Source organism: Bos grunniens, chromosome 14, assembly GCF_055505025.1.
Source record: "Bos grunniens cultivar Pamir isolate PY7600 chromosome 14, Bosgru_T2T1.0, whole genome shotgun sequence".
Taxonomy (NCBI): Eukaryota; Metazoa; Chordata; class Mammalia; order Artiodactyla; family Bovidae; genus Bos; species Bos grunniens.
The window spans coordinates 57,954,885-57,965,951 of record NC_141178.1 but is presented as its reverse complement, the minus strand read 5'-3'; the positions used below and the strand labels follow the sequence as shown (position 1 = coordinate 57,965,951).

Here is an 11,067-nt window from a genome sequence, read left to right as displayed (position 1 = left end):
ACTCCTCTGGCATTTCATTCAAAATATGTTCAAAGAAACAATCCTACTTCATCTTCATGAGAGGAGATCGTTTTCTAAAAACTAAATTGAAGTATCATAATAGCACCACACAATTAAAGGAAATCATTAGGAGGAATTGCCTTTGGGCTTCTTAAATCTTGCACAGGAAAATATTTTTATTAGAATGAATCCATTTGCAGATTACTGAAATGGTCTCTAACAAAACATGACGATGAGTGTTCTTAGAGACAGAGTTTTCAGAGATGTTAAGGAAAACTATCAGCCCCTGCCCAAGCTTATTTTAATAGACACTCTTTTCTTACCATAAGAGCAGATGATTTTATACTCAGTTCAGTTCAGTTCAGTCACTCAGTTGTGTCCAACTCTTTGCAACCCCATGAATCGCAGCACGCCAGGCATCCCTGTCCATCACCAACACCCGGAGTCTACCCAAACTCATGTCCATCGAGTTGGTGATGCCATCCAGCCATCTCATCCGCTGTCGTCCACTTCTCCTCCTGCCCCCAATCCCTCCCAGCATCAGGGTCTTTTCCAATGAGTCAACTCTTCGCATGAGGTGACCAAAGTACTGGAGTTTCAGCTTCAGCATCAGTCCCTCCACTGAACACCCACGACTGATCTCCTTTAGGATGGACTCGTTGAATCTCCTTGCAGGCCAAGATATTCTCAAGAGTCTTCTCCAAAACCACAGTTCAAAAGCATCAATTCTTCGGCGCTCAGCTTTCTTCACAGTCCTACTCTCACATCCATACATGACCACTGGAAAAACCGTAGCCTTGACTAGACGGACCTTTGTTGGCAAAGTAATGTCTCTGCTTTTGAATATGCTATCTAGGTTGGTCATAACTTTCCTTCAAAGGAGTAAGCATCTTGTAATTTCATGGCTGCAGTCACCATCTGCAGTGATTTTGGAGCCCAGAAAAATAAAGTCTGACACTGTTTCCTCATCTGTTTGCCATGAAGTGATGGGACCAGATGCCATGACCTTAGTTTTCTGAATGTTGAGCCAACTTTTTCACTCTCCTCTTTCACTTTGATCAAGAGGCTTTTTAGTTCCTCTTCACTTTCTGCCATAAGGGTGGTGTCATCTGCATATCTGAGGTTATTGATATTTCTCCCGGCAATCTTGATTCCAGCTTGTGTTTCTTGCAGCCCAGCATTTCTCATGATGTACTCTGCATGTAAGTTAAATAAGCAGGGTGACAATATGCAGCCTTGATGTACTCCTTTTCCTATTTGGAACCAGTCTGTTGTTCTATGTCCAGTTCTAACTGTTGCTTCTTGACCTGCATATAGGCTTCTCAAGAGGCAGGTCAGGGGGTCTGGTATTCCCATCTCTTTCAGAATTTTCCACAGTTTATTGTGATCCACACAATCAAAGGCATTGGCATAGTCAATAAAGCAGAATTAGATGTTTTTCTGGAACTCTCTTGCTTTTTCCATGATCCAGCAGATGTTGGCAATTTGATTTCTGGTTTCTCTGCCTTTTCTAAAACCAGCTTGAACATCTGGAAGTTCACAGTTCACGTATTGCTAAAGCCTGGCTTGGAGAATTTTGAGCACAACTTTACTAGCGTGTGAGATGAATGCAATTGTGTGGTAGTTTGAGCATTCTTTGGCATTGCCTTTCTTTGGGATTGGAATGAAAACTGACCTTTTCCTGTGGCCACCTGTGGCCACCGCTGAGTTTTCCAAATTTGCTGGCATATTGAGTGCAGCACTTTCACAGCATCATCTTTCAGGATTTGAAATAGCTCAACTGGAATTCCATCACCTGCACTAGCTTTGTTCGTAGTGATGCTTTCTAAGGCCCACTTGACTTCACATTCCAGGATGTCTGGTTCTAGGTGAGTGATCACACCATTGTGATTATCTGGGTCATGAAGATCTTTTTTGTACAGTTCTTCTATGTATTCTTGCCACCTTTTCTTAATATCTTCTGCTTTTGTTACATCCATACCATTTCTGTCCTTTATCGAGCCCATCTTTGCATGAAATGTTCCCTTGGTATCTCTAATTTTCTTGAAGAGATCTCTAGTCTTTCCCATTCTGTTGTTTTCCTCTATTTCCTTGCATTGATCGCTGAGGAAGACTTTCTTATCTCTACTTGCTATTCTTTGGAACTCTGCATTTCAGATGCTTATATCTTTACTTTTCTCCTTTTCTTTTTGCTTCGCTTCTTTTCACAGCTATTTGTAAGGCCTCCCCAGACAGCCATTTTGCTTTTCTGCATTTCTTTTCCATGGGGATGTTCTTGCTCCCTGTCTCCTGTACAATGGCATGAACCTCCATCCATAGGTCATCAGGCTAGTTCACACTGTCTATCAGATCTAGTCCCTTAAATCTAGTTCTCACTTCCACTGTATAATCATAAGGGATTTGATTTAGGTCATACCTGAATGGTCTAATGGTTTTCCCTATTTTCTTCAGTTTAAGTCTGAATTTGGCAATAAGGAGTTCATGATCTGAGCCACAGTCAGCTCCCAGTCTTGTTTTTGCTGACTGTATAGAGCTTTTTCATCTTTGGCTGCAAAGAATATAATCAATCTGATTTCGGTGTTGACCATCTGGTGATGTCCATGTGTAGAGTCTTCTCTTGTGTTATTGGAAGAGGGTGTTTGCTATGACCAGTGTGTTCTCTTGGCAAAACTCTATTAGCCTTTGCCCTGCTTCATTCTTTACTCCAAGGCCAAATTTGCCTGTTACTCCAGGTGTTTCTTGACTTCCTACTTTTGCATTCCAGTCCCCTATAATGAAAAGAACATCTTTTTTGGGTGTTAGTTCTAAAAGATCTTGTAGGTCTTCATAGAACCATTCCACTTCAGCTTCTTCAGTGTTATTGGTTGGGGCATAGGCTTGGATTACCGTGATATTGAATGGTTTGCCTTGGAAACGAACAGAGATCATTCTGTCGTTTTTGAGATTGCATCCAAGTACTGCATTTCAGACTCTTTTGTTGACTATGATAGCTACTCCATTTCTTCTAAGGGATTCCTGCCCACAGTAGTAGATATAATGGTCATCTGAGTTAAATTCACCCATTCCAGTCTATTTCAATTCACTGATTCCTAGAATGTCGACGTTCAGTCTTGTCATCTCCTGTTTGACCACTTCCAATTTGCCTTGATTCATGGACCTAATATTCCAGGTTCCTATGCAATATTGCTCTTTACAGCATCAGACCTTGCTTCTATCACCAGTCACATCCACAACTGGGTGTTGTTTTTGCTTTGGCTCCATCCCTTCATTCTTTCTGGAGTTATTTCTCCACTGATCTCCAGTAGCATATTGGGCACCTACTGACCTGGGGAGTTCCTCTTTCAGTATCCTATCATTTTGCCTTTTCATACTGTTCATGGGGTTCTCAAGGCAAGAATACTGAAGTGGCTTGCCATTCCCTTCTCCAGTGGACCACATTCTGTCAGACCTCTCCACCATGACCCATCCGTCTTGGGTGGCCCCACACGGCATGGCTTGGTTTCAATGAGTTAGACAAGGCTGTGGTCCATGCAATCAGATTGGCCAGCTTTGTGTGATTATGGTTTCAGTGTGTCTGCCCTCTGATGCCCTCTCACAACACCTACCGTCTTACTTGGGTTTCTCTTACCTTGGACGTGGAGTATCTCTTCACGGCTGCTCCAGCAAAGCACAGCTGCTGCTCCTTATCTTGGACGAGGTCGCCCTTCCTGACCTTGAACGTGGAGTAGTTCCTCTCTCCTGCGCCCGCGCAGCTACCATTCCTCGGACATGGGGTAGTTCCTCTCAGCGGCCGCCCCTAACCTCGGACGTGGGGTAGCTCTGATTTTTTTTATACTAATACCACTTTATTTATTTTGTAAATTAGTTACTGGATATGTTAGTTGAATCAGTTCAGTTCAGTCGCTCAGTCGTGTCCGACTCTTTGTGACCCCATGGACTGCAGCACGCCAGGCCTCCCTGTTCATCACCAACTCGCGGAGTTTACTCAGACACATGCCCATTGAGTCGGTGATGCCATCCAACCATCTCATCCTCTGTCGTCCCCTTCTCCTCCCGCCTTCAATCTTCCCCAGCATCAGGGTCTTTTCAAATCAGTCAGTTTTCTAATCAGGTGACCAAAGTACTGGAGTTTCAACTTCAGTATGTTAGTTAAATACTTATTCTCTTAATACTCCTAATTATAACCAATGATGCTGAGTCTGAACCCTTTTTTGGAATGCTGATGCGCTCACTCATCAATGTTCTCTGCCAGCAGCGACAGAGGTGTTCAGAGGGCTGCAGAGATAAATGTGACACTGTATCATGTGCTAAGTAGTAGTTAGCACACTAAGTCATGTCTGAGTCTTTGCCACCCCGTGAACTGCAGCACTCCAGGCTTCCCTGTCCTCCACTATCTCCCAGAGTTTGCTCAAATTCAGTCGATTGAATCGGTGATGCCATCCAACCATCTGGCCCTCTGTCACCTCATTCTCCTGCCCTCAGTCTTTCCCAGCATCAGGGTCTTTTCCAATAAGTCAGCTCTTTGCTTCAGATGCCCAAAGTACTAGAGCTTCAGCTTCATCATCACTCCTTCCAATGAATATTCAGGATTGATTTCCTTTAGGATGGACTAATTTGATCACCTTCAACTCTCAAGAGTCTTCTCCAGCACCACCACACTTTGAAAGCATTGATTCTTCTGTGCTCAGCCTTCTTTATGGTCCAAGTCTCATGTCCATACATGACTACTGGAAAAACCATAGCTTTGACTAGATGGACCTTTGACAGCAAAATGATGTCTCTGCTTTTTAATATGCTGTCCAGGTTTGTCATAGCTTTCCTTCCAAGGGACAAGTGTCTTTTAAGTTCATGGCTGCAGTCACCATCTGCAGTGATTGTGAAGCCCGAGAAAATAAAATGTCACTGCTTCCACTCTTTCCCTTTCTGTTTGCCATGAAGTGATGGAAGCCAATGCCATTATCTTAGTTTTTTCTAATGTTGAGTTTCAAGCTAGCTTTCTCAGTCCCTCATCAAGAGGCTCTTTAGTTCTTCAGTTTCTGCCATTAGATTGGTATCATTTGCATATCTGAGGTTGTTGATGTTTCCCCTGGCAAGCTTGATTCCAGCTTGTGATTCATCCAGCTGGGCATTTCACATGATGCACTCTGCATATAAATTAAATAAGCAGGGTGACAATACATAGGCTTGTCATATTTCTTTCCCAATTTTGAACCAGTCAATTGTTCCATGTCTGGTTCTAACTGTTGCTTCCTGACTCATGTACAGGTTTCTCAGGAGACAGGTTAGTGGTCTGTTACTCCCATCGCTTTAAGTAGAATGATTTATCTTGGGAGTATTAATAAGTGTTTCACTGTAGTGGTCTTGGTTGAGGGGTGGGGAGTCAAGTTTTTCAGAAGGTCATAAATAAGACCCATGAATGCTTAACTGTTATACAAGTTTTCTATAAAGTAACATATTTAAGTATGATTTACACCTTGTCTTCTTAGTTCTCTGGGGGACTTGGAAAAATACATTAAAAAAACTTGATTTCTGCCCATTGTGTGAAAAATTATGGAGCATTTATAATCAGAATATCTTTTTATATGGTTGATCTAGAAGTATTTCTAGGGGTGTTCTTGTCTGGTGCTTGGTTAGTTAAAAAAAAGCTTGTATTTAATGAGATGAACTTAGAACACATTTCGTTTACAGGAGATGGTGTTTTCAAATACACTGGTTAGCGAAAATAAGATAAACATGTTGACTTTTTTAAAACCGTTTTGTGATTACTGTCGTTTCTTGCCATCTTTTAAGTTTTTGAAGCGTTAGGTGCTTGTTAAAGTTAGAGTGATGGAAGTCAAAAGTTTTGCTTCATTGCAAAACAGGCATCTTAGAAGTCACCGAGACTGTAGCCTAAGCAGATAAGAGAGCCACAGGAATCCAGTGGCATGTCATGAACTGGGAACCGGGCTTTGCGGACCAACATTTCTACTGTCATCTCGTGTTTCCTGGGTTTGGGTTTAAGTGATGCCGGGGCCGGGCGTGATCGGGAGGCGGGTCTCTCTGATGGGGAGGCGCCAGGAGGAGTTGGCGCGTGGGAACCCTCCGCCGCTCTTCTTCCGGAGCCGCGCCGGCCTCCGAGCGCCGGGCGCGGGCGGCGGGGCCCCATCCAGCCGCCGGGATCACCTCCCTCCCGGGCTGGTGGGGGGCGCCCCGGGGCGGGGGCGGCAGGGCGGGGGCGCACGGCTTCGCTGTTGCTACAGCCGTGATGTCACTCGCCCATCCTAACCCGCGGTTGGTTGTTGTGTGTTTCAGCTCTGCCTGCAGTTGAACACAAAGACCTGGAGGAGACTCCCACATCCTTCGGGGAGGAGAAAGGAGCGGCGAGGCCCGATTAAAGGAACTTGGAGGCTGGTGGCCTCTCCGCACCGGCCGGCCGGCGAGGGGGCGAGGGGATTAGAGTCCCGGGGCAGTGACCGAGCAGGAGATGAGGCGCTGCCGCCGCCGCTGACCCTCGGTTCCGGACCATCCGCTGCGCTTTGTGCCGCCCGCACATGTGTCTGCCCGGCGCATCCGGAGGCGCGCACACGAGCATCCACCACGGCCGCCGGGGAGAGAGTGCCCGCCATGCCCACGGAGAGCCTACAGACAGGTAGCATGGTGAAGCCGGTCAGCCCCGCCGGCACCTTCACGTCGGCCGTGCCCCTGCGCATCCTCAACAAGGGGCCCGACTACTTTCGCCGCCAGGCGGAGCCCAACCCCAAGAGACTCAGCGCCGTGGAGCGGCTGGAGGCCGACAAGGCCAAGTACGTCAAGAGCCAGGAGGTCATCAACGCCAAGCAGGAGCCCGTGAAGCCGGCGGTGCTGGCCAAGCCCCCCGTCTGCCCCGCCGCCAAGCGCGCGCTCGGCAGCCCCACGCTCAAGGGCTTCGGCGGCGGCGGCGGCGGAGCCAAGAGCGAGGGGGGCGCGCCTCGCGAGACCCTGAAGCTGGAGATCCTCAAGAACATCCTCAACAGCTCCGAAGGCTCGAGCACGGGCTCGGGCCACAAGCACAGCGCGCGGAACTGGCCGGCGCCCCGGGCTGACGCGGCCGAGCTGCACCGGCACTCGTTCGCCGAGTCGCTGCGCGCGCGCCCCGCGCCGGGCCGGGGCAGCCCCCAGGAGGGCGGCTCGCACGTGGGCCGCCGGCCGCCCGAGCCCACCTCTTCCGCCGCCGCCGCCGCCGACGCCTTTCTGCACGTGTCGCACAGCTCCTCGGACATCCGCCAGGGGCCCGGGGCAAGGCCCCTGAAGGCCATCCTCCCCTGCAGCAGTTCCGCCCCGCCGCTGCCCCCCAAGCCCAAGGTGGCCGCCCCGGCCGCAGTGAAGTCCCCCGAGGCCGAGGCGGCCGAGCCGGCTGGCGGGGTGGGCCGGAGACCCTCGCTGCAGCGCTCCAAGTCAGACTTGAGCGATAGGTATTTCCGCGTGGACGCCGACGTGGAGCGCTTCTTCAACTACTGCGGACTGGATCCAGAGGAGCTGGAGAACCTGGGCATGGAGAACTTCGCGCGGGCCAACTCGGACATCATCTCGCTCAACTTCCGCAGCGCCAGCATGATCAGCTCGGACTGCGAACAGTCTCAGGACAGTAACAGTGACCTTAGGAACGATGACAGTGCCAATGACCGGGTGCCCTACGGCATCTCCGCCATCGAGAGGAACGCGCGCATCATCAAGTGGTTGTACAGCATCAAACAGGCCAGGGAGTCGCAGAAGGTGTCCCACGTGTAAGAGGCAGCAGCGCGCCCGGAGGGAGGCAGGGGGGTCTCTGTCCGCGCCTCGGCACTTGTGAAGGTTGTGAGGTCTCCTTGAAGTGTTGTGAGCTTCTCCACTCTCTTTGTGTTGCTTGTTGTGCAATGTCTTTCCAGTTGCATGCCCGCCAACACGGGGACTGACCTGGCGTCCTCGGCTACCATCGCTGCAGAGCCTGGCCGGTCGCGCGTCACCCGCCCCAAAGTGTCAGGCCACATCCTAATTTAGGGCTTCAATCTTTGGCAAAACTGTTTACATGGAAAACGGTATACAACTTCTTCAATATTTATGTGGTTCTAGTGTTTTTATATCCCGCGCTATGGTGTCTTAATTAAAGGTTTTATCAACTGGCTTTTAAGTTGGGAGTAACATCTTTTTGAATTTAAAAAAAAAAAAGCCTATTTGCCTACATGTGAGATCCTAATGGGAAAATAAATGGGCTCTGCTATCAAACAGATAGTGAAGGATCCCAGAGAGACCCGGGCTGGGCTTTCTGAGAAAGAAAGTGGGGAATCCGATGTCAGTCATTTATTATTGACAGTCCTCTTGCCATTTACACAAGTAATGGTTGGGGACACGTATGTTCTGTGTCTGATTTGGTGTATAAACTTTGATGGTTCTGTGTAATACTGACCCCAAGGAAAGACAATCAGATACAATGAAGGGGATTGAATCAGGAGGTTGGGTGTTAAGAGGGGCTTGTTGCTATTGATCTGATTTGGGTTGATTTAGAAATTTTGACTATCAATCATTTGACAGAACTGGCCACCCTAGAGCTGATACTGAATTTTTTTTTTTTAAGTTAGTTTTTTGGTTGAGAACTCTTAAGTGGATTCTCCTCCCTCCCTTTGTTGTAATTGTTTTATCTGGGAGAGGGGAGTGGGGCTTGGGTGGTGGGAACTACCTGAAGACCACCGAACACAAATGGAAATGCCAGCCATATCAGTTTAGAGCCTTCTCTTCAGAAGTCAGTACCTTTGGTAGCTGAACCAGATCTGGGCAGCATGACTATGTCCTCATGCATATGTTAACCTGTGAGGCTGCAGGGAACTTGAAACATGACTCTGTGTAGCTTTTCAACCCGAAGATCCGTAGGGCTGCATATCAGCTTGTTCCCCCATAACCTGTCCTACAGGTGGTCTAGTTGGCTGTCCCTCAGCTGACAGTCATCCTGCAGTAGCCAAGGGGTCCACCTGGGATGCTCAGCTTCCTCACTCTTATAGAAATGCCCTGGAGCTCCCAGCAGCACTGCCTTAGCCTTCATCAGCTCATAGGACACTTTTTATGCTGTAAATGCTGTAAGACTTTGTACATACTTCAGTTGTTTATGAAATCTTTAAGAAGAAGAAAAAAAAAAGAAACGTTACTCTAATAAATAGCTCTGGTGCAGGCTTTCATGGTGGTGGTTTCTCTTTGTCTTTTCCTTCACTCCCTCCACAGAAGTTTCACTTTGGACTGTGAGCCAGAAGGAGACTTTTGAGGGTCTTGAAGAAACAGCACTTCATTAAGTTATTTTCACCATATCACAATTATTCTGAACAGCTGTATTCTTCATTGTAGCTAGATCAGTGTGCTTTTTTGCTAAAATAGTTTCACCGGGGTTCCTAAAATCTGCTGCTGCTGCTTAGTTCACAACTTTCAGTTTTTTATCTTTTCTTAAAATCAGGATTTTTTACATCTTCCACCAAACTCTTAAGTTGTAATTACTTGTTACAACTTCTGACAGTTGAGTTCTGACAGTGGAGACATACCTTTGAAATTTATAGCCTCGTTCTTAATTGAACAAACTCAGGATCCTTAATGTTACATTTTATATAGTAGTACACTCATTCATTCATTCATTCCTCTATCAAAAGGGTATATGATGAGTGATTCCGTTTTCAGGCCTTACCATCGACCCAAGACTGCTGTGGTCAACAACACAGTATCTGCCTCAAGGAACTTAGATTTTCACTTGAATTTTCATTCTAGTGAAGTATCATTCCTCCCAGTGGACCTGTCTTATCTCCTGTTATTAATAGGACAGTGAGTATTCAACAGCTATTTAATGAATCAAGTTATTTGAAGATTAACATTTTTTAAAAGTTCCGTATAACATGTAAAAGTAAAAGAGGATTATTTTTAAAGTTTCAGAAACAATACGATTTCCAACTTTTACACTCACCAACATTTTCCTTTGAAAATCAGACTTGGTTCTTTAACTCTCTACTGGTTTTGAATTTTTCTGGTTCTCTTCTTAATTTTAGTTCAACTAGAACTCTACTTGCCAGAAGAGTCTGAAATACTGCTATGAGTGGTGATGGTAGAATGGATTAAAGATAATAGGATGAAAGCTTAATATTTTTATATACACACACATTTTCTTCCTTCATCATTTGGATAGAAATGAAGCCATTTAAAATATTCGTGGCTTTAGTATTTATATACCCATCTCTTTCTGGGGCTATTGAAATACCAAAGATAGATGTTACTTTCCTAAAGTAACTGGTGTTGGGAGATGAGGGCTTGGCAAATTTAATATCACTGCCTATGCTGTTTTAGTTATAGATTTTGTTTCAGTTCTCCAGTGCTTCAAAACCTTAACCTGTGTTCCAACAAACCTATAACTCACCCCACTATTGTTCAGTCTCATCGTCTGTGGCCTTTATACCATGAACAAATGTGAGGCTTTGGGTTCTTATGGAACTTGGGAAGTCCTTATTTTCTTTTTGTCCTTGAAATTAGAGCTTCTATAAAAGATGATTTCAAATGCTTCACATTAAATCCAAGAGTAAGCCATTTCCTAATTGTGAAGTCCTTTTTGCAAAATGCTCACTTTTTTTAGCTCATGGGTGTAAGTATATTGATAGTGTGTGTGCATGGGTGATGATACTGTTGGTGTGAATATAGGGCTGCAATATAGTTCAGCCCGCTTTTATTCCCCCACACAGTGTAGAGTGACGCAGGATTGCACTAGCTGGCCCTAGAGACTACTTGTTTCTTTCTGCAAAGCAGCATCTTTTCCGACAATCCTCCCATACCCACCTCCTCTATCATTGACTCTGTTCAGGCTCTCTTCTTCTCTTGACTGCCCTGTTATTCCTACAACTTTCTAACTGGAGGTCCCCCTCTATCCAGTCAGCCTCTACCCATCTCATTTCTTGCTAAGTATATTGTAGTCAACTCTGTTCATGTCATTCTTCTAAGTAAAAACATCCTTCCACTTAAACAACTTGCTAACAGCATTAATCCTAACTTCTTAAGATTGTCAGGCATCTCGCTATCAGGCCTCACGTTCTGTGTCCCTTTTAGCCACCAAGC

General features: G+C 46.2%; 1 protein-coding gene across 5 annotated transcripts in view; it reads left to right on the top strand.

Moving 5' to 3' along the window:
- Positions 1-9,162, top strand: part of FAM110B (family with sequence similarity 110 member B) — a 142,222-nt gene extending 133,060 nt beyond the window's left edge. For 4 of the 5 annotated variants that reach the window (XM_086336908.1, XM_086336909.1, XM_086336910.1 and 1 more), the window contains one exon: positions 6,292-9,162. In XM_086336908.1, coding sequence (XP_086193034.1) covers positions 6,604-7,746 — 1,143 coding nt within the window. In that variant the 5' untranslated portion in view covers positions 6,292-6,603 and the 3' untranslated portion in view covers positions 7,747-9,162. Of the gene's footprint in view, positions 1-6,159; positions 6,178-6,291 lie in introns of those variants that run through there. The other variant, XM_086336906.1, reaches the window with a different exon arrangement.
- The last annotated feature ends 1,905 nt before the right edge of the window (positions 9,163-11,067 follow it).